Raw genomic sequence first — 27256 nt, forward strand, 5'->3', positions numbered from 1 at the left:
TCACTGTTTAAATCATTTATTTGGAAGTCGATGCACACACACTCTACCATACAAAAGTTGGAAGCTGCAACAAATACAGTGCCCGAGGCAGTGCATGGACGCGTAAACAAAGACAAAACCAAGATGCCGCTCTGAGTGATTCGGGAGCAAATCAGAGAGGCCGGGGCCCGGCCCAAGATGACACTCATAGCGCAGGGTAAGTGCAAATGAATGGAATGCGGGGCTGGAGGGGAGGAGGGCCACCCCGGGCCTCCCCACCCAGGAGGCTGCTCCTTCCTGGGCACCAACCTTGGAGAGTGGGAGCCCTGGCTCGACACAGGATCCCCCAGCCTGGGGAGCAGGAGGGAGTGTGCAGAGGAGTGGGCTCAGAGCTGATGGGCTGGGCCCACACGACCCCTCTGTTTCTCCTCTCTCTCCCTGCCAGGACCCCTCTGCCATTCAGGGGCTAGGGGCCCTGGTCTGGGGAACCGGCCTCCGGAGTGCAGAGACCAAGGAGGCCTCTGTGTCTCCGGGAGGCTTCTCAGCCTGATAGGGGTAGACCTCAAAATAAAGTGTTAAGGCAATAAATAAAACATCCCACCTCCAGTGAAAACACTGTGAGATAAGTCTGCAGGGCTGCTGACACCACCCCGCAGATGTGGGGACAATGTGGGGACAACGTGGGGATGGCTGTAGACCAGCCACTGCCCAGCTAGAGCATTTATGTGTCGAGCCGAAGGCAAAACGCCTGGCTTAATGAGGGCCGGGGATTCGGTCCAGCCCTGTGTGTCCTCTGACCTTCCTGACGTGGTCCCTGGGCCCCTCCACCAACGGCAGCACAGGCGACAGGCCTGAGATAAGCCCTGGTTGGAGCCTCCGGCCGCCCTAGCACCACCCAGGGGTTCCCGGCTCACCGAGGCAGGAGGGTGGGGTGGGAGAACCAGCCCCGCCTCCCCTGTCCGTCTTTGGTGGTGGCAAAGGGGAAAGAGAGATAACTCTTTGGCTGGACAAGGGCATGTCAGAGGACAGCATTCTGGTTTCGTGCTTAGGTTTGCCAAGGGCCCAGTCCCTGCCCAGACTTGAGCACAAGGAAAGTCGACCTGCCCTGTCCCACCCTCAGACGGTCTAGGCATGCCACCCCCCAAGGGGTTCCCCTGGCACTCTGTGACCCCACCCTCCCTTTCTGAAGCTGTCAACACTCTGGGTGGTGGCCGGCGGGCCTGGGCAGCCGTCTAGCCCAGGTTCCTTCTGTCTAGGACATTGTGGCCTTTGCCGCAGAGCCCTGCCGCCCCATCTTCCACAGCCTCCTTCATCAGCAGCCCTGGGGTCAGGGGAGGTTGTGGGGTCCCACACCAAGGCCGTCCCAGCTCTGCAAGTCCCACCTGTCCTCACGATACCACTCCCTCTCCCCCACCACCTTACTCTCGCTCGGGCCCCACAGATCACTGGTCCGGCAGCCACTGCCCCCAGGGATAGCTGAGGGCAGTCAGGTGGGCTCCCAGGGGCTCTAACCCTCTCCAAGGCAGTTGGTGGGGATTCCCAAATGAGGATGAGGGACAAGGTCAGGGGCAATCACCCTTGGCCATCAAGGCCCAGGCTCTGCCGCTGCTGATGGCCATGGATCTCCAGGCCCTTTCATGCCAACCCAGAGGAGGGGAGGAAAGAGCCTTCTCTCTGAGCTCGCCCTCACAGACGAGGCCCTGGCACCCCCCCGCCCCACTGCAGGCCTGCCCCCACTGCTACTGCAGCTCCCCCAGGGGCCCGTTCTCTCGTGGCAGTGCCCCATTGAGGCCCACGCTGCTGGCCACGGGTGCCCCCAAGTAGCCCAGCAGGATTTCGCTGCGGCGCCGGGACAGCTGCAGGATGTCATCCGCCAGCGCCGGCACAGACGTGTAGCGCACGTTGTCCAGGTCGAACATGTCCCGCAGGTACTGCACGATCTGGTGCTGGGGGGCCGGGCGGGCGTCAGGCGGGGCTTTGGGCCCCGGCTCCCCCACACAGACCCTCCAGGTCCAGGTCCCTCCAGACCGCCCCAAGCCCCTCCCTGGCTACCGGAGCGCCAGCCCGTCCATAGGCTCCGCAGCCCACCCCGTGCTTGCTGCAAACCCACGTGGGCCGGGCTCCCGCCAGGCACTCCCATGCACCCAACAGCCCAGGTGGGCCACGCCCCCTGTTTACCTTGAAGAAAGCACAGACTTCTGCGAGCTGGGGCTTGGGTCCAAGGAAGCCAAAGGCTAGGACAGGGCTAACGTGCTCCGATACGGAGTAGAAATGAGAGATGAAGCCATCGGGCACCTGGAAAGGTGGCGAAGCTCAGAGCTGAGACACCGGCAGGGGGCGGCGGCCGGGCCCAGGGGGCCTGGCAAAGAGCTGGCTCAGTTGTGGGCTTGCTGGGTGACCCCAGGCAAGGGATAGGGCTTTCACCTCTGCAGAACGGGGGTAACCTCGAGGCTGCTGGGAGGACTGCATGAGGAGGGGGCGGGGTGGGCTCAGCATAGGAAGTGCCCAGTGAACATGGCAGTGGCGGTTGGTATCTGCCAGGCAGCCGAGCCTGGCTGGCAGAGGGGAGCCAAGGATCGCAGCCCAGATAGAGCAGCCAGTCGCGGCCCGGGGGAGCAGATAACAGCAGCCTGGGGGTGGGAGGGAGGCTGCTCTGCCTGCTCCCGGGGCGCCCTGCCCCCACCAGATGCATTGACCAAGCCAGGAACCTCCCCTCCCTCAAGGATGCCCTTTCCCCGTGAGTCCTCCCACAGTTCCTGGTGGCCTGTACTGTGCGGGGTCCTGGGGAGGAGAGGAAGCACAACTATGTGCATCTCTGCAGTCACCCTGGTCAAGGGACAGAGAACAGCAAGACAGGGGGCCAGTGCTGTGGCAGAGGACAAGAGGTACAGCAGGGCCTGGGGCCTTAGCAAGATCTCCCTGCAGCAGCCCCATTCCTCTGCCCACCCCTCCCCACGCCACCCTGCCGCTAGAACAAGGGCTAGTGCATGCCCATTGGTCATCTGAGGTGGGGGTCACGCCCGGGGCCCAAGGGGGTCACTCACCATCAGCAGTCTCCTCTTGGCTTTCAAGACTGACCAGCAAGCAGTGGCCAGAGCCTAAACCAAAGATGGGACCCCGGCCAGGTTTCAGAAGGCCAGGCCATGCCTGCAGCCCCGAGCTATGTGCCCCCAGCTCCCATCACCCCAAGCAGGAAGACAGGGCTTGATGCCTCAGCTCCGCTGCCTCCCTCTCAGTCCGGAACTGGCCACACCTAACCCGGAATCCTGATGCCAACCCTCGTGGCTGCAGGCTTCTGCACTCACCATGGAACTTCCCCAGACCTCAGTTTCCTTCTCTGTAAAATGGCCACGACCCAGCACGCCCACCTTACTCGGAGGTTGTGCGGACCCGCCAACTGCATAAAGACCAGCCCCAGGTCACGCCTGCCCCACGGGGCCCACACTCAACTTCTCCCGCTGTTCCTTTTTCTTTCCTGTGTCTTAACTCAGTAAGATGCATTGACACGGAGTAGAATTAACGGAGACCCCGATGCAGAAGGAAAACACCCACCCTGTGGGTTCTGAACAGGCACAGAGAACAACGGGGTCCCCTGGGAAGCTGGTCCAAAGCAGATACTTGGTCTGCCGAGGTTCGGGAGCTGCACATCATGTGGGGAAGGGGAAGCTGCCCAGAGGGGTGACTGCTGCCTGATGGGTGGGGGGCCCAGGCTTGGTGCTCAAAGCCAGGGAGGGGGGAGAACGGAGTCTGGGCCAAGGCATGGGGTGATGGGAGTGCATGTTGGACGCGGAGGGCAGCCACCCACCGTCTCCTTGAAGCTGTCTGACAGCCACCGGTTCCTCAGGACAGCGAGCACCGAGGATGGGGGGTTCTCCAGGTCCTCGAAGGCGTCCATGAGGATGAAGTCCAGCACAATATCAAAGAAGCTCATACACACCACCTGTGAGAGGGCAGGGATGCTCTGAAGGCTGCAGGCCCACTGTCCGGATGGGAAGACCGAGTCCAGAGAGGCGCGGGTGCGTGGGGGCCTGGGTGGGAACACACGGGTGAGTGGGCACCTCTCCAGGCCACAGCGGGGCACAGCTGGCAGAGCCTGGGCCCGTGGCAGGGCAGGACCCGAGGGTCAGCAGCAGTGATGGGCCCATCTCAGGCCTCGGAATTAAGGTGGAGTTCCGCACAGGCACCCCCTGCCCCCAAGGATCTCGGGTACGAGGGACCCCGCGGCCCCGGGGCTCAGCATAAACCGACTCACCCCCCGGCCCTCCAGCTCCAGCCGCGTGGTAGCCCAGGTCTCGGGCCGTAGGGCATAGCCCATCATCTCCTCGTAACTCTCCAGGAAGCCTTTGGGGCTCTGTGGGGAGAAGCAGAGCCCGTCGTGGTCATGAGAGAGGCTCCACGGCTCACCTGGACGAGATCCACAGGAACAGGCAGAACAGGCCCGTGGAGGGACGAGTCAAGGCGAGGCTGAGGTCGATGCTGGAGCGGTGGCCATCGAGAAAATCGGGCAAGAAGTGTCCTCTGACCACCGCCATGTGCCTCACAGGCCACCAGGCCATGTGTGGGAGAGCTCCAACAACAGCATACCCCACGACATCTCTCACCAACTCACAACCGGGAACCAAACGCCGCCCGGGAGATGCAAACACCCCACAGCGTGAGCTCACTTTGCAAAGATGCATGAGGACAGGAAGCTGAGTCAAGCAGCCAAAGATGAAAATCTTCGTGCCCCAGGGGGTCCCTGATGAAGCGGGAGAAGCTACGGCCCACACTCCTGGGCCTGCTCTGGGGGAGTCAGTGAGCTCACGCACGGAACGCCATCAGCCCAGCGCCTGGACCTAAGTGATGAACAGCGTCTAAGACCTGCTGCTGCTCTTGGCTCACGGGATACATCGCGCGCTCTGGGGCCGGGAGGTGGAGCTGGGGCGCGTGACGTGACGCGCACACGCAGGGATGTGCACACACAGGGGTGTGCACAGACGGACCTGGGAAGCTGGGGTGGGCCACGGTCTATCTTCACACGGATCAACATATCTAACTCGTGGTACTAAGAGGGACGGTCCGGCAGCACACCCACTCTACAGAAAGGCATGCTGAGGCTCTGGGACATCAGTGATGTGGCCGAGAGCCCGGCAGGATGGAGCTGACACAGAAGAGCACAGGCGGGTTGATGCCGCTCATGCAGAACCCTGGGTAGAGGAGCCACAAGACAGGTGTTCACCAAAGTGGAAATGTGGTGGAGTAGGGGACGAATTTTCTTTTTGCTTTTATGTGTCTGTTGGGTTTTGCTAAAATGAATATTTTTGTAATCATTAAAAAAAAACCCTATTTTCATTAAGTTTTGAAGAGAATTTGCTAGAATGACCCCAGACCATGCCTTAATCCCTGAGCCTTAGTTGCTTTACCTGTAAAGGGGGACGATGAAGATGAAGGCTTGTGGCCAAGCACGTCTGACACGCTCTCCCCAAGTCCCCAGGACACACTCACGAACACGTTAGTGAGGAGGCTCAGAGAGGGCACATGTCTGGCCCGAGGGCACATGTCTGGCCCATGGACACGCAGCAACAACAGGGGCTGATCTAGCAAGAGCCTAGGTGCTGCCCACCGAACGAGCACCCTCCCGGGGTCGGGGATGGGGTGAGGGTTCACCTGCCACCACCTGCCTGCAAGGGTCTGACAGGGCATCCGTGCCTGCCGGGGTCCCAGGGCTTAGTGCAGGCCCCGCCCTCAAGAGCTGCCCCCCAGCTCTTCATGAAACCTACATCCCACACTGGGATGAGCAAGGACAGCCCCACCTCCAGGCCCCTTGGGGAGGGCCACGGAGAACGGACACCTGCTAAGCACCTGGTACCCACTCGGCCCGCACCTGCCCTTCCTTCACATGTTCATTCCTTCCCTGTGTTGGGAGGCCACAGAGAACAGGCCAAGGGCTAGGCTGAGGTCAGGCCAATCTGGGTTCAAAGGCCAACTCTGCCCTTCCCTGGCTAAGGGACCCGGGCAAGCCCCTGGCCCTCCCCTTATCCACCCAGTGTTTCCTTATCCACCGAGCAGAGACTGTGGTCAGGACCAAATCAGCAACCAGAGGTAAAAGACACATGATAAAGTGCTGAGCTCATTGCGGCATAACATAAACAGCTCATAAACAGCAGCTTCTGGAAGAATAATCAGGAACACTTAGGGAGCACCTGCCCTGGGCCAGGCCCTGGGCCGGGCACACACCTGTTGTGGGGCAGCTGTGGTCCTGGCCCTCGGGGAGCTTGGCAAGTAGTGAGAGAGCAACCTGCCAACAGGATGACAGGTCATGGGGCGGCATTGGCAGGGTCAGCCCGAGGACTCTTGGCAAAGCCCTCCTGGGGAGACGGTTAGCAGGGACTTAAAAGATGGGGAACCCAGGAGAAGGGGAAGGAATGGGGACCAGGGAGCTTCTAGACGCTGGTGTAAGTTCTACTTCCTAGCTTTGGTGCTGGGTATGCAGGGGTTCACCTTTTCACTCATTAAATCCTATAAATACATTTCATATTCCCATGTGTGTATTTACAATAAAGCAGCTGACGACAACAGCACTGGGCGGCGGTGTTCCGGGCACAGAGGGAGCAGCATAGGCGAAGGCCCAGATTGGGGAGAAAGTCTGGTACAGGTATACACTAAGAGCCTGAGCCCTTCGGGGCACCCAGGTGGCTTGGTCAGGTAAGCATCTGACTTTGGCTCAGGGTCCTGGGATCAAGCCCCAGAGCGGGCTCCCTGCTCAGTGGGGAATCTGCCTGTCCCTCTGCGCAACCCCCATTTGCTCTCCCTCTCTCAAATAAATAAAATCTTTAAACATAAATAAATAGGGCGCCTGGGTGGCTCAGTGGGTTAAGCCTCTGCCTTCGGCTCAGGTCATGATTTCAGGGTCCTGGGATCGAGCCCCCACATTGGGCTCTCTGCTCGGCAGGGAGCCTACTTCCCCCTCTGTCTCTGCCTGCCTCTCTGCCTACTTGTGATCTCTCTCTCTGTGTCAAATAAATAAATAAAATCTTTTTAAAAAAATAAAATAAGGGGCACCTGGGTGGCTCAGTGGGTTAAAGCCTCTCCTTCGGTTCACGTCATGATCCCAGGGTCTTAGGATCGAGCCCCGCATCGGGCTCTCTGCTCAGTAGGGAGCCTGCTTCCTCCTCTCTCTCTCTGCCTCTCTGCCTATTTATGATGTCTGTCTGTCAAATAAATAAATAAAATCTTAAAAAATAATAATTAAATTAAATTAATCAATAATGCCTGAGCCCTTCAGTCTGGACAGGGCAAAGGGTGTGTGGCAGCCGGCCACGAAACAAAGTTTGGTCTTTCCCTCAACGGCGGTGGGAACAAGGGAACGTTTTCAGGCAGTTGGGTGATGCGGTCAGAGGCGTGTTTTATTTTTTATTTATTTGTTTTTAGACGTTTATTTATTTAAGTCATCTCTGCCTCCGACGTGGGGCTTGAACTCATGTTCCCGGGATCAAGAGTCTCATGTTCCTCCGACTGAGCCAGCCGGGTGCCCCCAGAGCTGCATGTTAGAACCACTAGCTGGACGGGTGAGATGAAAAGGACTCAGGGGAGGGGTGTTCTCAGGGGCTTCGCTCCAACAAGTGGCCTATAAACGTAAAAACTCACACAGCCTTATTAATAATCAAGGAAACATGAAAGGATGCATAACATAGATTAAAAGGGTTACTAACGTCCAATTACCGACGCCTTACATTTGATGTCACATAAGGACACACGCGATCACGCTCCTGGCTGGCAGGGCACTTCGAGAGCAGACTGGCAAAACCCAGATGTGCCCCAGACATGGTACTGCCACAGCCGGGCTCTGCCCCACAGAAAACCACAGGTCCCTAAAGAGGTCTCTAACAGACGGATCGTAATAGCGGTGCGACAGTGGAAAATCACAACCCAAACAGCCCTTGACCGCAGGACCAGCTGAACCATGGTGAGCCGGCCCGGGGAGCACTACACAATCAGTAAGAGTGACTGCATCCGCCAACACGAGCCGATAGACAAGATATACTCTTACGCAACAAAACACAGCTGCAGAACAGTCTGTAGGGAACTTAGGAAATTCAATAACCATGTTCAAGGTTAGTCCGTGAACCCGGGGAGGAGAGACACAGCCGACTGGGGTGGTAGCTCCCCCTGGCAGGTTCAGGGAGACCTAAGGTTTGCATTTTGGAAGTCACTGAACTTTAAAACTGAGTGACCATATCATCAGAAGTAAGAGCAACACACAATCGTATTTTTCAGAATCAGCACAGGAAACCCCTCCTAAGCCTTTCCCAGCACCCCCTGAGCTTTCAGGATGAAGTCAAAGCTCCTCAGCTTGCTTTCAGATTGGGCTTTTTTTATTTTTAAGATTAATTTATTCAGGGGCGCCTGGGTGGCTCAGCAGGTTAAAGCCTCTGCCTTCGGCTCAGGTCATGATCCCGGAAACCTGGGATTAAGCCCTGCATCGGGCTCTCTGCTCAGCGGGAAGCCTGTTTCCTCCTCTCTCTCTGCCTGCCTCTCTGCTTACTTGTGGTCTCTGTCTGTCAAATAAATAAACAAAATCTTAAAAAAAAAAAGATTTAATTATTCATCTGAGAGAGACAGAAGGTGTGAATGCAAGTGGGGTGGTGAAGGGCTGGAAAAGGAAGCCCAGTCAAGGGTTCAATCCCATGACCTGGAGATCATGACCTGAGCCAAAATCAACAGACAGACGCTTAACTGATTGAGCTGCCCAGGCATCCTGGGCTTTTTTTTTTTTTTTTTTTAAACAGAACCAAATAAAAGTTACAAAAGTTAAAATTAAAAAAGCCAAGGTAGGAAGAAAACCTGAGAAAAGCTACCTTCTCGGCTTTGGTCATCAGGCCCGTCACCATCTGCCGGCCAACCTCCCCGAAGAAAAGTTGGTTGCTCTTGTCTTCTAGAAGACCCTGAGGAATGAGGAAGGGAGGGGAGCGAGCTGGCGGCGAAGTCCATATAATGGGGTGGGCCCATGACCCATCTGCACAGGGGAGGCAGGTGTGCCCGACGGCCCCCCAGCCCAGGCTCGGTCCTCTCCAGGTGCCCCCGACACCCACCTCGAAGGCTTGCCGCACACAATGCAGCTTGGCCAGAAAGTCCTGGTCACTGTAGCAGCCTAGCAGCTCAGTCCTGAGGAGCAGCACAGTCAGTCACGCCGGGATCGGGGGGAGCCCTGAGTGGTCCTACCTCAGCCGGGCAGTACAACCGTGGGTGAGTGCCTGCCTTCCTCTAGGCCTCGGTGCCCCCCCAAACCGAAGGGAAGTGGCTGACTGGACACTCTCTGAGGATGTCTTGTCCTCAGGGGCACTGAGCACAGCTGGCAGGTCTGGGCCCTGGGAGTTGGGCTGTCCTCGGGCTCCTTCAGGCCCCAGCCAGCCAAGGATGCAGAGGACTGCTCCCAGCTCTCACCCCTTCTGGGGCACCTGCAGGTCCCCCGGGCTGGCTCCCCTCATCCACACTGGGGAACCAGGACTCTCAACCTTATTTTCAGTCAGTGAACTTTAAACACACGTATTTAAATCCGGAGTCATGGCCAAAAGCCGAGTTCTCTGTTTCACATCAAACAGCAAAATTAACTTAAGATGGATCAAAACCTAAAAATGCCACAGATGTGGACGCTGAGGCCAAGGGGGGTGAGGGCCTCATGCTCTGAAGAGACAGAACTTGGAAGGAATCAGGTGTGTCCCCGGGGCCCGGCTTCAGGGCCGCGGCGGAGACAGATTACTTCAGGGCACGGCTTTGGAAGAAAGCCCACTGTATTTCTGTGGTTAGATCCCTGTGATAACTTAGAATAAGTAGAAACAACTATTATTTCACTAATTAATTATATTAATTTGTGATTGTTAGTTGTAGGCCTGCCTGTCTTAGAACTCCAGGCCTTTCTAGACCCTCCCTGGCTGGGCCACGAGCCGCTGCTGGGGCACTGCTGGCCTCTCTGGCCTCCGGCCGCAGGGGGACAGGGCCCGCCCCACCTGCCCCTGCTCCCCGCCTCCTCCCCACACACTCGCCTGAGGGTCCGGCACGGCACCCTGCCCTCCTTCACGAGCTGTAGGGCCTCTTCGTAAGCGGCAGCCGGCCTGGAGAGTGGGATCAGGTCATCTCCCGCCTGCAAGGACTCAAAGAGCTGGGGGAAGGCAGGGCGCACAGGAAGAGGAAGGTGGGGTCACCACCTGTGGAGTGTGGGTGCCTGCCCAGGGGACACCCTAGTGGTTAGCCTCTCAGACAGGCTGCTGGAGGGAACACTGACCCAACAGGCAAAAGGCCTCTGAGTCCAGCTCTGACTCTCAGCATCCCCACCTCCGCCAGGGGCCTGACCCAAAGGGACCATCGACTGGACAGGTGCCCACATCTCACGCCAGGCAGGTGGCTGGGTCTGACACACGTAGCCATGGCAGGAGACTAATGCCAAGCTGTGGGCACACAGTGTAAGACGGGAGAGGTCGGCATGCGCCGGAGCCACGGGGGTGGAGACCCCAGCCCTCCTCCACAGGACCCAGGACCCCGGCTTCTCATGCCTCCCTGTCTCCAGCCAGTGCATGGGGTCCCTGGGGAGCGGTACTTGGAAACTGCCAAATTTTGCTCCTGTCAGAGGAAATGCCTTCACTTTCCCACGACCCAATGCTCATGGTGATGGTCCCACGGGGTCCGGGCTTCACTCTCCCCGCCGCCCTCCCTCTCTGCCCCTCGACCCCACCCCCCTCACCTCAGTAGCGGAGAAGAAGGAATCCTCAGAGGTCAGGCTGTCCTCATCGTCCGCCCGTAGATGCAAGGAGCCCTCGGTCAGGGGCAGCATGAGGGTCCTCTCTGGCAAGAGCAGGAAGAGAAGGGCTGAGCTGAGACTCCGAAATCACCGGGGTTTTTGGAACGCAGCGCGCAAAGCGACCGACGCCTGATGACGGGCTGGCTGGGGCCACCGATCGCACGGCTGCCGTGTACTGAACACATATGCGAGAAGATTCCGGGCTCAGTGCCTCAAAAGAAGGGCTTCTTTCGATGTTCCAGTATTGCTGGAGGTGGGCACAGTCAGGTGTGGAATTGGGCTGCTGAGGGGGACTGCCCACGGCCACAGAGCTGCAAGGCCCGAGGGCTCCTGAACTCTGCTCAGGCAGGCTCCACGGTGGCCCTGAGCGACCGGACTCCCCTCTCTGACAAACTGAAACTTAACCACTGATGACAGAGAGCTCAAGGAACGCATCGGTTGTGGACTCGGTGTTTCTAGCCTCGTCTGCTCAGGGGCTGCGGGGTTCTGGGCCTTCAGGGCATTTAGGAAAGTTCCGTCGAACAGATAACCAGAGGCCATGGCCTTAAAGGCCCCACCAGCCCTCTCTGCCACATGGGGAGGCCGGAGGATGCAGGGTTCCTCTCTGGGGAAAGCCACTGGGGATAGGCCGTGGGAGGACGTGTCACTGTAACAGGCCCTCGCCAGGCCTGGGTCACCACTGGCTGAACTGGAGAGCTGGACACAGGAGTCTGATGCTCTCCCTCAGAGCTGACAGCTCCCAGAGAAGGGTCCTGGGGTCCACTCACTGCACAGGGTCTGGCACACCTTGGGCACCGGCACACTGTCTGTCCGGGCAAACAGCTTCATTCTCTCTCCCTGAGGTCACGGGCCTTGACCTCAGTCGGGGGTTGGGGGACCAGCAGTAAGACCTGTTTTCAACTAACCTCCAGATGAGCCATCCCTTCTGCCCGCCTGGTGCCCACAGAAGAGGGCTCGAATCAAAGGCCTGGAACGCTTCAGGGGAGGTGTTGAAACACATGCCTGAAGGCCTGCTCCCGAAGGGATGGGCCAAGGCACAGTGGCCGGAGACTCTGGGCCCCACCAAGCCCTGCTGCTGCCTACCACATACAGAAGAACACTTCGGAGCACCTGGTTGGCTCTGCTGGTACAGCATGTGACTCTCAATCTCCGGTTGGGGGCGTAGAGAGGACTTAAAAATAAAATCTTAAGGGCGCCTGGGTGGCTCAGTCGGTTAAGCGGCCGCCTTGGGCTCAGGTCATGATCTCAGGGTCCTGGGATCAAGTCCCACATCGGGCCCTCCGCTCAGCTGGGAGTTGGTTTCTCCCTCTCACTCTCCCTCTGTGCTCTCTCTCTCTCTCTCTCTCTCAAATAAAGGAATAAAATCTTTAATAAAATAAAATAAAATCTTAAAACAAAGAAACAAACAAAACAAAGCTTCTGTCCCTTAAGGCCTGTTCCCCATCTACATATAAGGCACCAATCAAATGAGGTCCAAAGGCTCTGAGGATTCGGAGGGAGCCACACCCCAGTTCCCTCGCCACCTGCTACCTCCACCCTGTCTCTCAAGCCCCGCCCCACCCCAGTCTACAAGGAGGCCAGCTCACCAAGGTCCAGCAGCACGCTGTCGGCCGGGAAGGTGGACCCAAACTCCTCCTGCAGGTGGTAAGCCCGGTGTAGCAGGGACTCCAGCTTCTCTGCAAACTCCCTTCGCTGGGACTCTGGCTGCAATTAAGACAATGAACATCAGCCCGGGCCCTCCACACTCCCCAGGCAAACGGTCTCCCCTCACCAATGACAGGGGCGGGAAAGGGGAACAGGATCTGGGACCTAGCAGTAGGAGCAGACATCTGGAGCGGAGCTGCCCAACATAGGAGCCACCAGCCATGTATGGCGAAGGAGCCCTGGGAATGTGGCCTTCTATACATGTCCCCTAAGTATAAACACACACCCATCGCAAATGCTTAGTACCAAGAAACCACGAACAAAAATACTCTAAAACATCTCGAGACGCGTGGGTGGCAAACTCAGTGAAGCGTCTGACTCTTGGTTTTGGCTCAGGCCATGATCTCGGGGCCGTGGGATCGAACCCCCCCATCAGGCTCTGTGCTCAGCAGGAGTCTGCTTGAGCTCGGCTCTCTCCCTCTGCCCCTCCGCATTGCAAGCGTGCGCACGTGCAAACACACTCTGTTTCAAGTAAATATTTAAAAAGAAATAAAATAAGGGGTGCCTGGGTATCTCAGTCAGGTAAGCATCTGCCTTCAGCTCAGGTCATGATCCCGTGGTCCTGGGATCAAGTCGCACGTTGGGCTCCCTGCTCAGCAGAGAGCCTGCTTCTGCCTCTGCTCCCTGTTCATGCTCTCTCTCACTATCTCTGTCTCTCTCTCTCTCTAATAATAAATAAATAAAATATTTCAATGATGCTCCACGTTGATCACATGTTGATATGGTAATATTCTCCATATACTAGATTACATAAAATGCATTATTAAGGGACGCCTAAGTGGCTCAGTCAGTTGAGCGTCTGACTCTTGATCTGAGCTCAGGAGTCAGCAGTTCAAGGCCCACATGGAGCCTACTTAAAATAAATAAACAGATAATAAAATGTATTATTAAAATTGATTTTACCAGTTTCTTTTTTGCTTGTTAGTGTGGTCTCTAAGAAATTTTAAATGAGCTATCTGACTTCCTACTGAACAATGCTGACCTGGGCTCTGACCCCAGCACCACCAGCTCCAAATGGTATGACCTCAAGTAAATTACTTCCTCATTCTAAGCCTCTGTTTCCTTACCTATCAACTGAGATGAGAGTACCTACTTCCAGGATTTTAGGGGAAGCATGAAGGAGAGCAGGTATGCAAGGCTCTTCATGCAAGCCTGGCCTGTGGTGATGGCCAGTAAGTGTTGATTATTATAATCATCATTATGATATAATATATAACATACATAACACATAAACTATAATACGTAATATATAACATGTAATGTACATATATAACATAGCATGTACGGATGATAATAAGATCATTATCATAAAAGCATGGTCAGGATCCCAGAAAGAGCTGGGTTCAAATTCCACTCTTAATACAAATTGTGCGTGCTTGGGAAAGTGTTGCCTTGAAGACACAACAGCCTCCTCCTGCCCTTGGCTTCCTGGCTGGTATGTGCAAAGGAGGAGGCACCACACCTTTGATCCCACAGCTTCTCGGCCAAGAGGCCAGGCATAGGTAGGCCCAACTCCATTTTCTACCAAGGCTGCCAGAGCCTGCACCTGTATGTAACCAGACCCCAGGGAGGAGCCGAAGGCCAGCTCGGGCCTGAGGCCTCTGGGGACAGAGCTGGAAGGGCTCAGAGAGGACGGCAATGCCGGAAATGGTTCTTACACACAAGAGCTCGTCTAGGATCTGGCACCTGCTATTCAGCCTTGCAGCATCCTTGAAGGCAGGCATGGCCGTGACCGCGATTCACAGAGAAAACGCAAGGATGTTAAGTGGCCCAGCTCACTCAGCTAGCCCCCCAGTAAGGCTCATGGAATGCCGGGACCCCATCCGCTTTGCTCAATTCCCCGCCAGCGCAGCCGGCACAGCCCCACAGCTTTGGCAAAGGTCTGTGTACTCTTTCTCAGTCAAGTGGCCTCGGGTTAGGGATCGGTTTCTTGGATGTCACACCCAAAGTGCAAAGACAGAAGAGAAAAGATACGCTGAACTCATTGAAATTAAAAACCTCTGTGCTTCAGGGGTGCTTGGCTTACTCAGTTGGAGACGCGAGCGAAAGATGAAGAAAACAACAACTTTTGTGCTTCAAAGGATGCCATCAAGCAAGTGAAAAGACAATGTGCAGAATGGGAGAAAGTATCTGCAGAGCCTCTCTCTGATAAGGGACTTATATCTAGGATATACAAAGAACCCTTACGATTTAATAATAAAAAGACATAACTACTTGTCTGTGGATAGACACTTGGGTTGCTTCCATATATTGGCTATTGTAAATGCAAGTATCCATCCAGAGATGAATGGATAAAGAAGTGACATATATATATGTACACACACATATATATATACACATATATATGTATATATATATATCACATATATGTGTATATATGCCATAAAAAAGAATATTATTATTCTTTTTTATTCAGCCATAAAAAAGAATGAAATCTCCATTTGCAGCAACATGGATGGATCTACAGAGTATAAAGTCCAAGTGAAATAAGCCAGAGAGACAAAACCCATAGGATTTCACTCATTTGTGGAATTTAAGAAACAAAACGAATGAACAAACTGAAAAAAAAGACAAAAAACCCCACCAGACTCTTAAATATAGAAACCAACCTGGTGGGTGCCAGATGGGGGAGCTGGCTGGGGGGATGCGTGAGACAGATAAAGGGATGAAGGCGGCCTTCACCGTGATGAGCACCGAGTAATATATAAAATTGCTAGATCAGGGGGCGCCTGGGTGGCTCAGTGGTTTAAAACCTCTGCCTTTGGCTCAGGTCGTGATCTCAGGATCCTGGGATTGAGCCCTGCATCGGGCTCTCTGCTCAGTGGAGAACCTGCTTCCCCTCTCTCTCTCTCTGCCTGCCTCTCTGCCTACTTGTGATCTCTGTCTGTCAAATAAATAAATAAAATCTTTAAAAAAAAAAACCTGCTAGATCATTAGGAAAAGATAAATAACAAAATTAAAAACTGTAAGGATCTGTACAGACATTTCTCCCAAGACGACATACAAATGGCAAACAAGCCCATGAAATGAAGCTCCAGTTAGCCCAGGGAAATGCAAATCAAAACCACGGCGACATAACCATTTTGCACCCAGTAGGATGGCTAGAACCGAAAAGACAGATGAACACAAGTGCTGACGAGGATGCAGAGAAACCAGAAGCTTCCTACACGGCTGGTGGGAGTGTGAAGCGGCGCAGCTGCCGTGGCCAACGGTCCGGTTCCTCCAAGTGTCAAACAGAGCGTTACTGGAGGACCCGGCACTTCCGCTCCTACTGGGAACTCCTGAAGGAGTTCAAAGCAATGCGTCCACACACACACTTGCACACACAATGGTCACAACAGCATCACTCAGAAGAGCCACAAAGTATAAACAACACAAATGGCCATCAGTGGACGAACAGCTAAATGAAACGCGGTCCGGCCACACCACTGAGTAAGACTCAGCAATACAGAGAAACGATGCGGTAATGCAAGTTACAAGAACGAACCGTGATGAGTGCTGGGAAGTGTGTAAACCTGGCGATTCACAGACCTGTACCGCTGGGGCGAACAATACATTATATGTTTCTTAAAAAATTTAAAAAAAAATAAAAGAAGAAGAATGAACCTTGAAAACATAATGCCCCAGGAAAGGGGCCAGTCATAAAAGGCCACTAGTTGGGGCGCTTGGGTGGCTCAGTTAGTTAAGCGACTGCCTTCGGCTCAGGTCATGATCCCGGGGTCCTGGGATCGAGTCCCGCATCGGGCTCCCTGCTCAGCGGGGAGTCTGCTTCTCCCGCTGACCTCTCTCCTCTCATGCTTTCTTTCACAAATAAATACATAAAATCTTAAAAAAAAAAAAAGGGGGGAGGGCTACTAGTTATGAGTTTATGTATAGAAATGTCCAGACCAGGCCAATCTGTAGGGATGAAAAATCGACGAAGGGTTTCCCGGGGTTGGGGCAGTGTCTGACCGAGAGCATCTGATGAAGTGTAGGGAACTCTATGGGGACACGAGATGGAAATGTTCTAAAATTAACTGTGGTGATGAACACCCAACTCTGAATATATACTAGAAGCCAATTAATCGCACAATTCAGAATTGAGCTGAAATGAATTTTATGGTATACGAGTAATATTCCAATAAACCTGCTAAAAAACATCTTTAGGATAGAAAAACGCCCGGAAGGATACCAGGCGGTTGTGTCTGGATGAAGGGTTAGAGGTATCGATAACACCAAGAACAGAGATCATTTATTGAGCATCTACTTTGCGCCAGGATCCTAGGGCTGGCAGTGGTGTCCCGCCAAGGGCTCCCCCCACCCAGTGCCCGGGGAGGCCGAGGGCCTTTGCCCGCATCACACAACACGAGCCACCTGATCAAAGACGGGAGACTGGGCCTTTTCCTCCCCTGCTCTTTTCTAGTTCTGTAGTTCTCACTCTTCTCTGAGTTCTCACTCTTTTTCATTGCTTTCATGATACGAACAACGAAAGTTCTAGAATTTTCAGATGTAGCATTAGCAATCAATACTGTTTTGGAAACAGAGCTGCCTCTCTTCCTTCCCACGACCTGAAACCCTCCTTCAGGAACTACTATCTGCCCATAGAAAGGGGAGACCTGATGCAGCTGTGCCCTTGGGCACCAGAGGCTTTGTCACCCTCCAGGGCATTTCTCCAATGTCTGTCCTGTAGCTACTTCTCCTGCTTGGGAGGCAGGCTCTGAGCTGATGTTCCCAGCTAGGGTACAGGGCACAGTACCCTCAACTTCCTACCCGCTGCGCCAGGCACGTCCTCACCCTGGTGCTGCAAACTGTTTCCAGGCTCCCCTGCCAGCTGGCTCCTGGCCCACAAAGGCACAGGTGGAGAAAGAATGGGATGGAACAATGGGAAGACCAACTCCCCTCCCAGTCCTGCCTCACACCCTATCACTGCCCCACCCGACCTCAGCGGCGGGGACACCTGCCGGCCGGTCAGTCAGCCCCGAGCCTGGTTCTAGGTTCTGCGGCTCCTAAAGGCTGGCCTGGGTTAACACCCCATTGTAACACCTGAAGTTGACCTTGCAGACTCTCCAGATACCGTCAGAGTACTCCCTGAAGAGCCCCGACTTTACCCTCACTCCAGCAGAGGACAGGAGCTCATAGGGCTTTTTTTTCTTTAAATACATAAAAGCGTAAAGACTGAAAGAGAAACAGTCCACAGTCCTATCACCTGTACAAACCTTGCCATTAAGCATAGCTCAAAATCAGGAACGCCACAAAGTAAAGTACAATAAAAGCCTTTTTCCACCTTTCCCTTTCAGCCCAAGGTTCCTCACAGATCACTGTCAACAGTTTCCCGAGTTCTCTGTCCAGAGTTAAGTAGAAATGCACAAACACCCCAGTTGCCCCCAAGCACACATATGCAGGGATCCTGTCCTTTTGAACACGTACACACGTGGGTCCCCCTACACACATTCCACGTCTCGCTTTTTTTCACTTAATGACATACTGTGGCGACAGCAGCCTATCAGCCCAGGCAGATTTCCCGCATACTGGACTCCGGACCCCTGTGGATGGACATATAGATCGTTTCTAGTTTTTTCTGATTTCTCACTGTTAGAAGATAATGCTTCAGTAAACATCCATCCAGGACACACACATTTTTTATGTTAGCTTTTTTGCTTTATTTCTCTTTCCTGATACTGAAATAAATACTGACAGTGCCCCAAAAAATGTGTAAAGAAAGGACTGGACAAAGGCTGTGTGATCCGCTCCGCTGAACGAAGGCCATTTCCCACCAGTCCTTCGTAAAAGACATCTTTCCCTCACACAGTTGGGACCGGGGTGTGAGGAGCCTCCGGATGACTGAGTGAGTACTGAGCGCCACGTATGTGCTAAGCCCCTTGGGTGGACTGACATCCCGGTGGAAGGGGAAGCTCACAGCCCAGCAGAAGGCGGGGTGCTACGCTGCCTCCCAGAGGCTGGCTGCCTCTCTGCCCCACCTCCAACCTCCTCCGTGACTGGGAAAGAAAGACGCAGGAGAGGACCACCTACCTCAGAGAGCACCTCCGAAGCAGTCTCGGGGTTCCGCAGGCTCTCCCCTGGTGTGGGGGTGCTGCCGCTGTCCCCTCTCTGCCCCACGCTCAGCGCCTGCTCCCACTTCTGTAGAGCTTCCTCGAACAGCTCCATGCCTGAGCACGGGCAGGAAGACAAGGGAGAGAGTCTGACCTCGGCGGACCCCACAGAATGAGGGTTTTGGGGTCAGGAGTGGGGTTGCAAACCAGCACCTGGGAAGGTGTCCTGAGCCCAGCCTGGGCTCCTGGGAGGAGGCCGTTGGTCCCCCAACTCTGCCCCAGGGGAGGCCCCACGGCTGACCTCCTGGCCCGTACCTTGCATGTACAGACTCTCTGCGTTGCCGTCACTGGTGGTCACGGACTCTTCCATCCCTCTGGCGTCCCATGGTCCTGAGCACGCAGCCGTGGGGCTGGACGAGTTCACGGCTACTGTCTGGGCACCAAGCAGCACAAGGATCCAAGGGCAAGGGGTTAAGGCCCTCCCAGGTCCTTTGCAGGACCCAAGCCCCTCCCATGGCCTGGTCCTGTGTCACACACCCTCTCTGAAGACCATCCTTGAAGCGAGCCCACAGCACATGGCCAAGCCCTCAGCGGGGCCCAATCCCCCAAACTCAAAGCATTGGACAGCACTTCACAGAAGCTACAGAAGTGGGAGGAAAGAGGCCGGTGGCCAGCCCAGGAAGCAGCAGCCTCCTACAGAAGCCGCCCTGGGCCTGCTCCCTGCTCTGGCACTCTGCAACTAGGTGGGGCTAGGAAGGCTGAGGGAGCTCCCACCACCACACGGCGGGGCAGGGCCCACTTCGCGCCCTGCTGGGATGTGGGCTCCTCTGGGCCACCAGCCCTCTCTTGCCCACCGCTGGGTTCCCAGTGCAGACCTGGGCTCAGGGATCATTGCACGAACAGGTCACTAGATGAGCGAATGAGCCCAAAGCCACTCCCCAGGAGAAAACAAGCTTCTCTTTGTCTCATTTATCTCTTTATCTGGCACGAGGCAGTCCCTGGCACGAGGCAGTCACCTGCTCTGTGTCTGATGAACGAACGAAGGAACTTTCATAGACCAGTATCTTCCCCGCAAGAGGCCACCCACCTCTCTTCTGCCCCATCCACCTCTCTCACCGAAGCCTGGCCCTCGGTGTGATCAGTGACAGTCTCGGAAAGCCCGTGTGGATGGATGAGAGACCAAAGGAAATCTCTCCTGTCTTCCTTCCGGTCTGTGAGCTCCCTGAGGGCAGAGACTCGAGCCTCCTCAGAAGCAGGGCCTAAGCCCTGAGCCCGCTGGTGTCCTCCCTCCTCTATTTTTTTTTCCTTTTTTAAGATTTTATTTATTTATTTGACAGACAGAGATCACAAGTAGGCAGAGAGGCAGGCAGAGAGAGAGGAGGAAGCAGGCTCCCTGCTGAGCAGAGAGCCCAATGTGGGGCTCGATCCCAGGACCCTGGGATCATGACCTGAGCCGAAGACAGAGGCTTTAACCCACTGAGCCACCCAGGCGCCCTCCTCCCTCCCCTATTTACCGAAGCCAGGCTGTGGGAGGAGCCCGAGTGCTTGCTGGGCTCGAGAGAGGAGATGCCACTCAGCGTGTCGTTGCTCTTGCTGCTGGGACTCTGGATCCTCCGGCTGGAATAGCCTGTGAGGAACGGGAGGGCCAGGGGACGTGGCCGTGGAGGTCAGCCTCTGCACAGGCTGTTCCCACCTCCAGACGACCCTCCCCCTCCTCATCTGGGCGCTTGTTCTACCTCCCCTTCGAAGGCAGGGGGATGGCAGAGCGCCCAGGGGCATGCGCCTGGCAGAGTGCGACGCTTCTGCCTGTCGGGCCTGCTCACTTCCCCATCCCTGTCCTCTGGCACAGGGCCTGGCCCAGAGGGCCCCGGCCCTGCCAGATAAGCCGGAGAAGGAGGGCTGGCGACTTCTCTGCCTACTTCTCACTCAGTCTCCCTGTGTTGCTGACTGACTGATTTGGCATTCTCCTCCTTCCAGAAAGAATTTGAGACAGCGACTTCTTGAAATATACATCAAACTTTTCTTTTGAAGTGAGAAAAGTAGGGAAGGGAAAAGAGGGTAACCCCAGAGGTGACGGCAGTAGGATGGGGAAAGCAAGTGAGGGGCCGGCACAGGGGTGACTCCAGGTGCCCCCCGGGGGCCGAGGACACAGAAACCCAGCTACAGCTGCACTTCTCAGGTCCTGTTCTAGACTAGTCTTAAAACTTCTTTTTCCAGATGTAAAGAGAAAACTTTCCTTTTGTGACGATAATTCACAATGAAAATTCATTTTTGGGTAAGGGGATTTCTTCCTTCCTCCTCTTCGTTTTTTGCTTTTTGCTTTTTGGTTGTTTTTTTTTTTTTTTTTTTTAAAGGAGGCTCCATGCCCAGGGTGGGGCTTGAACTCATGACGCTGAGATCAAGAGTCGCAAACTCTCCCGACTGAGCCAGGCAGGCACCCCAAGGGGGATTTTTCCTTCCTAAACCAGGTTTCTCCCCAGATGGGAGCCTGTGAGGACTTCCTGCCTGGGGAAGAGATCCACAGGACATTTAGGTGTGGCAAACACGGGGTTGCTGGGTTACAAAATGAAACGGGGTCTATTAGGGTTTTGAAAGCCAACCAGCAGGCTCAAAATGGCTTAGAGGCTACCAGGGCCGGGGTGTGGGGGGGGGGCTGACTACACAGGACAAGGGACTGAGAGCATGGTGGTACGGTTTTCGATGTGATGTAAATACAGGTCTCTGGGTGGCCCACGAAACGGCATCAAGAACTGTATGCTCAAAAGGCTGAGCTGAACTTAAAAGAAAAAGGGTGCAGGGGGCGGGGGATGGGGAGAATACCATCTGGCTCAGGAACCACGTGGTCCTTCTTGCTCCTGAGCCAGGGGACTTCCCTCCCTGGGCAGAGAAGCTGCGCCCCGCCAGCCCCCTCTGGACACAGCTGCTTCCAAGGGGTCTGCGGATATCCAGAACTACCACCACCAAGAGGACATACGCATCGGGCTGCATCACCCACCAGGACCCTGACTTGGTGAAGACTCAGGGAAAGGTCTACTGCCAACCCTGCCTCCTGGAGGAGGGGAACTTGGCTTGGAGACAGGACATCACTAGCCTAAGATCCGACGGTGACCGGGGGCCCAGCTGGGACGTAACTCCAGGTCAGGCCCTCCCCGAGTGCCTCATACCCACCTTTCTTCACCGATGGGACCTTCCTGGCCATGAGGATGGGCAGGGGCACGGTGCCCAGATGTGCACCTCCCATCTCGGGGCCGACCTGCTTCTTCCTCCGCCGTCGCCTCTTTAGCTGGTGGGCGGCCAGGGCCAGGGCCACTGTGCCCAGGGCTGTGGCAAAGAGGACCTTCCGCAGACCTGGTGTCAACCGCAGCTGGGAGAAGGCGGACTGCAGGAAAAGAGGGAGGTGGCTGCGCTACATCTGAGGCGGGCAGAGCTGTGCTGGGGAGCACATGAGGGACACAGGAAGCCTCAGGCACTCAGGGAACATTTGCTGACCAGCAGCCACCCCCTGCCCCCACCCCAGGGAGGCACCCGGCCAGCACCTCTGAAATGTGGACCACGCAGACGTAAAGAGGGGGATTGGGGACAGCAAAGCGACAATGCTGAAGAGATCACATCTGGGCTCTAATAGGTGTCCCTAACTCCGTCGGTCGTGACTCCAACAGCTGCAGTGACCGAGTACCTACTACACCAGGCACAGGACTAGGATTCTATCTGCGCTACCTGGCTGAATGAATGTCTGTCCTTTTCCAGGTGAGACTGTGAGGCTCACACAGGTTAAGACATGCACTCGAGATGACAGGGAGTCTGAAATCAAACCTAAGCCTCTTGACCCCATTTCGTAACAACTCCTTGATGTCGATAACATTCACTCCACCTAACTGCCCCCTCTGTACAATTCCCTACTCTTCATTCTCTGCCTGCTGAGCTGGGAGCCCTTCAAGGGGCAGCTGGGGGTGGGGGGAACGTACATGGCATACAGCAAAGCTTTAGGAAGTGTCAAAAGACCTGGTCAGCCACAAACATCTGAGGTTGGCAGGGAGCGCATTATTGACCCCTTTTTAGGCTGAAAAACTGAGGCCAAGAGTTCAGATAGCCCAGAGTGAAGACCAGGCTTGGGGCCCCAGACTCCTAACCTTGTCCTTCCTGCTTTGCTCAAAGAGGAGACCCCAGAAGCCTGGAGCTATAATGAGGGATAGGCTTTCCCAAATACTAGGGACCCTGGGATGAGTGGCTCAGTATTTCAGAGGCCGGAGGGATAACGGGAGGCCCACAACCCACCCCAATCTCTACCTGCCCAAAGGTCGTGTATAAGAACACAGGGATCTCAGCCACTGTCATGGCCAGCGCCTGGATCATGGACATGCCCTCAGTCCTCCGGAACGCCATGGCAGGACCAGCACCCTCGGGTCTCAGAGCGTCCAAGGAAAATGTCTTCAACTGGCTGCTGGCTGGGTCCACGCTTCGAAAAGACAGGAACACACATACCAGAGGGTCCTTGCAAAGAGCTGAGAGACGGATGACCAAGTCAGAAACAAGGATATGCTCATATGAGCACGCGAAATGCCCATAAAAGCACCCCGGGGGATGAAGTGGGAGCACAGCCTACCTTTGGCACGCCAGGCCTGGATTCAGGCAGGAAGGCAGCCAAATGCCCCACGTACCCTCTGCCCACCCAGAGCCCTAGGAGCAGGAGACAGCATCTCTGGCACTTTGGCCCGAGAACAGACCCAAGGCCTGGGAGATGCAGAGGTCACTCTCAGACTTGGGGCTCTACAGCACACTTGCACCATCTTCTTAAACCCATGTTCCACTGGCTACACAAAAACCCCAGGCCACGAAAGGGCCAGGCCCGTCCATCTCCCATAAAGCCAAGAATGCTTTTCTTTCCCATGGACTGTATTACGAAAGCAGTGGGGTGCTCGCCCAGATAACGAAAACCATGACAGTCTGTGGGTCTGTTCTGCTCTGGGTTCTTTAGGTACGTTATTTCGTGGGATCATTACAAGTCTGTGAAGGAGATGGTATCTGGCCCCGCACCCCATCTCTGCCAGTTTCCAAAGAGAAAAGTGAGACTCAGCGGGGTTAAGCCAGGAGGAGTCCACAGTCACACAGCTAGTATGAGGCAACCAAGGTCTCCTGGACTTTAGACTCTGTGCTCAATACAGCCCTTTAGCAAAATCTAACTTGCACCAGGAAGTGACAGCCCCAGCAGAACTACAAACTACAAAAGCAACTTTCCCCTGAGCCTTTAAGACCCCCCAGGGTACCCCACTGCCCCATTCCAAGGTCAGCAAATAAGCGACTTGAGCACACGTTGCCCAGTCCTCAAGATCCTGCACAGCACTCCCCAACTGCCACCACAAAGACCAAGGATGCCTTCAAGGTCTCCTGGGACCTCAAGCGGAAGGAATACACAGGCCAGGACAGACCCTATCAACCTGGGACGGCGGCCAAAAATCACTGGAGCAGCACAAGAAACAGCTTATCCCCAGTGAGTGGGAAGGATGGACGAGCCTACCACTGTAGCTCCAGCACTGGGCTGCGTGCATGAGGAGGGCAAGCGGGAAGAGCCAGTCTAGGGCCAAGGAAACGGTCATGCTGTCAAGATAGGAGACACCCTGCCAGGAGGCTGTGAATTGAGCTGTGACCTCCAGGGGTCAGGGCCCGGGTTCGTATCATAAGGCAGCCCTCTCATCCCCCCAGCCTGGCCCAAGCCTCAGAACGCCCGAGGATCAGCAGCCACTATTTCCCCAGCACCTATCCTACAGGCCAGGCTTCGAAACAGGCTCTGGCTGGGAGTTTAGTCCACTGCTTATGATGGGGAAACTGAGGCCATGAGAGCTAAGCGACCTGACTGAACTCGGTAACTGACCAAGCTGGGATGGAACCTCAGCTGCAAGGGATCCTGGAGCTACGGTGTTTCCACTAAGGCACCTGCTACAGCTGCCACAGCTCCCTCCTGGGCACGTGTGGCTGGGAGGCCTGGTTACTTGCCTGCAGGAGCGTCAAGAACAGCCTCTGCTGCTCCAGATGAGAGGAAGACTGGCAAGTCCAAGGTGACAACACTGGCCCCCAAGCCTGCTTCACTCCAGGGTTGGATCCAGACTCAGCTCAACTGTGCCCCCTTCTTTCCCACTGACGCAACCTGGGGAGAAGCCTCCTCTTCTCCATGATGACGGCCTGCAGCAACATCTCCCATCCTGTGCACACACTTCCAGCACCATTTCCAGCTGGGAAAGTCACCCTATAACCTTGGGCAAGAACCCCCCTCATTCCACCCCCGCTGTGGCACTTACAACACCCTCAGCCTGGATGCCCACACTTTCCACAGGGGCACCTCCTCCCTTGCCCTGGGCAATCCTATTAATGCCTCTGGCCTGAGCAGCCCATCTTTCCTCCCTGACCCCAGCAATGCCCCTGGCCCAGGCACTCCTATGAAGCACCCTCTGCCCCGTCTCTGTTCATTCTACTTTCCAAGTCTGACCAAGCTAGGTACTGGGCGCTCACTCCCGTACTGAACCTCAGCAATATCCCCTTATTCAAAATCTGCTCATCCCATCCTGCGCAGCCCCAATTCAAGCCCCCTTTTCTCTTGTCCGACCCCTGGAATATCCTTGAGGGTCGTCCAGGTGCCCACTGGCGCCACCCACGAACGGCACACCTGCCCCCTCCATCTCGAGTACTTTGCTAGCCTAGGTTCAGGTACCTGCGACCCTGCAACGTTCCAGGCCCCGGGCATCTCCGCACTGACCTGGCACCTTCCGTTCCACCTCTCGCGCCGCCCACGGCCCGGGTACCTGTTTATTCCAACCCGGGCCCCTCTAGTCCCTCTGAGCCCGGACATCTGCGCTCCCACCCAGTTCGTTGCTCAGACCTGGCACCCACCCGCCGCAAGCCTCAGTCCCGGGCCCTGCCGCATCGCCCGCCGCACAGGCTCAACCCGAGGAGCCACTCACCCAGGATCCCATCGCTGCGGAAGGGCAGCGTCTCCTTCCCCGGCACCCGCGCAACCAACCTCGCGGCCACCGCGGGGGGCGTGGCCTCATGCAGGGCCAACCCTCCTCTGCCCAATGAATGTCGCCGAAGCGTTCCTCACGGCTCCAGCCTCTGGCCAATGGGCGGAGTCACGTGACCAGCCTGGCCCCACCTTCCTTGGCCCCTGCTCCGCCCCCTAAGTGCGGTTGAGGCGCGGAAGTGATCTTTTCTCCCCTACCATTGGCCATCGGGATTCGATGGACTGCGTTGGCTGAGTGGGGCGGGGCCATCCTTAAAGAGACTGAGGCGGAGCTATCAGGTCTCTGAGGGTCTTTCTGGGAGGGACCTGTGATCCGTCTGAACCTTATTTGGCTTCTCTGCTCCTCCCCGTCCCCTCGCAAATTCTGCCCGCCCTTCAAGGGCCCATGCCCTGCCTCTGACTTCCCACAACATCTTCTTCTTCTTCCTTTTTGAAAAAGTTTTTATTTATTTATTTATTTGACAGAAAGCGAGAGCAGGAACTCACGCAGGGGGGAGTGGGAGAGGGAAGGCAGGCTTCCCGCCAAGCAGGGAACCCGGTGTGGGGCTGGATCTGAGCCGAAGCAGACGCTTAATGACTGAGCCACCCAGGCTCCCCACACAGCATCTTCTTAAACCAAACTTGGCGCTCTCCACTTTCTTTTGGAGCTGTTTGCAAACCTCCCCTACTAGACCTTGTCCCGCGGAGAGTTGAAGTCAAGTGATTACGTTCCGACGGCCCAACGGGTGCCGTCGAAGGAAACACTGGGTTTGGACTAGGACTTACCTGAGTTGGAATCAAGTTCTTCCACTTACTTAAGCTCGCTGGAGTTCCCGGGGTTTGCCGAGCCCCTGTAAGTGGGCGTGACTTGCCCAAGTCACAAGGCTTTGGTGAGGCTTGCAGAAAACAGTGTGGCAAGTCCTTTCATAACGGCGAACAGCTGTTTCTGGTTGGTTGGTTTTTGTTTTTCAAGATTTTATTTCTTTACTTGAGAAAGAAGAAGCAGAAGCGGGTGCAGAGGAAGAGGGAGAAGCAGACTCCCTGCTTAGCAAGAAGTCAGACACTGGGGCATGCTCCATCCTGGGACTCCGGGATCATGACTGGAGCTGAAGGTAGATGCTTAACTGATTGAGCCACCCAGGCGCCACTGCAAAGAGCTGTTTTTAAATATAATTATCAGCAAGGTCACATTTCTTCATTCATTGCACAACTAATATATCTGTGTGCCAGCCTTTCACAGGTGCACAGTGGTGGGGGCAAGATACGTGTGGCCCCAGGGAGCTCAGAGGAAGCAGATACCTAATTACCATGTTGTGTGATAGTTGCTCTGTTGGGAGAAACTCAGGAATGTGGGGAGACTAAGGAGACACTTGGGCTTGCAGGAGGAGATGAGAGACTCCTGAAAGAAAGGGAAGTCCAGATGCAAACCCGAAGGATGAGCAAGGACTAGCTGGGTAAAAGGGAGAGGTCAGAGCATTCCAGGAGCAGCATGGACTGTGACCCCAAGGCAAGAGAGAACCTGGTACCCAATGAGCCAAGGAAGAGGGAGCCAGAACAGAGAAGAGTGGTTTCCACAGTCGGATTGCCTGGATTCTGGGTTCAGTCTGCCACTCTCACTCTGTGCTCTGTAACCTTGTGCAAATCAGTTAACTTCTTGGACACTCCGGTGTCTCAGTCGGTTAAGCATCTGCCTTCAGTTCAGATCATGATCCCGGGGTCCTGGGATGGAGTCCTGCATCAGGCTCCCTGCTTGGCAGAAAGTCTGCTTCTCCCTCCACC

General features: G+C 55.4%; 1 protein-coding gene across 3 annotated transcripts; it reads right to left on the minus strand.

Annotated features, from left to right (window-relative positions):
* On the minus strand, positions 1-26298 carry MIGA2 (mitoguardin 2). Of its 3 annotated transcripts, none has more exons than XM_044264715.1 (16): positions 26264-26298; positions 22774-22988; positions 21655-21865; positions 20001-20113; positions 18802-18919; positions 18467-18603; positions 12340-12457; positions 10697-10797; positions 10002-10117; positions 9051-9123; positions 8817-8903; positions 4232-4330; positions 3785-3919; positions 3024-3077; positions 2158-2274; positions 1-1925 (listed from the first exon to the last, which is right to left on the minus strand). In XM_044264715.1, exons 2-16 carry the CDS (start codon positions 22867-22869, stop codon positions 1719-1721), a joined length of 1782 nt encoding a protein of 593 aa, XP_044120650.1. In that variant the 5' UTR covers positions 22870-22988; positions 26264-26298; the 3' UTR covers positions 1-1718. The 3 variants fall into 3 exon arrangements, with proteins under 3 accessions (XP_044120650.1, XP_044120652.1, XP_044120651.1); XM_044264717.1 differs by lacking the exon at positions 26264-26298 and adding an exon at positions 25440-25486; XM_044264716.1 differs by lacking the exon at positions 26264-26298 and adding an exon at positions 25440-25485 and having other exon boundaries at positions 22774-22942.
* Positions 26299-27256: the final 958 nt, after the last annotated feature.

Source organism: Neovison vison, chromosome 9 (assembly GCF_020171115.1).
Source record: "Neovison vison isolate M4711 chromosome 9, ASM_NN_V1, whole genome shotgun sequence".
Classification (NCBI taxonomy): domain Eukaryota; kingdom Metazoa; phylum Chordata; class Mammalia; order Carnivora; family Mustelidae; genus Neogale; species Neogale vison.

What these genes read in the sequence shown, in the direction of transcription:
- MIGA2 (XM_044264715.1), bottom strand. Translation starts at nt 22,869, where the DNA reads ATGGCGTTCCGGAGGACTGAGGGCATGTCCATGATCCAGGCGCTGGCC. An exon ending in GTGTGCGGCAAGCCTTCGAG is followed by an intron (nt 8,904 to 9,050) that starts GTGGGTGTCGGG and finishes CTCATTCCTCAG; the next exon opens with GGTCTTCTAGAAGACAAGAG. An exon ending in CAGACAGCTTCAAGGAGACG is followed by an intron (nt 3,078 to 3,784) that starts GTGGGTGGCTGC and finishes TCTTTGGTTTAG; the next exon opens with GCTCTGGCCACTGCTTGCTG.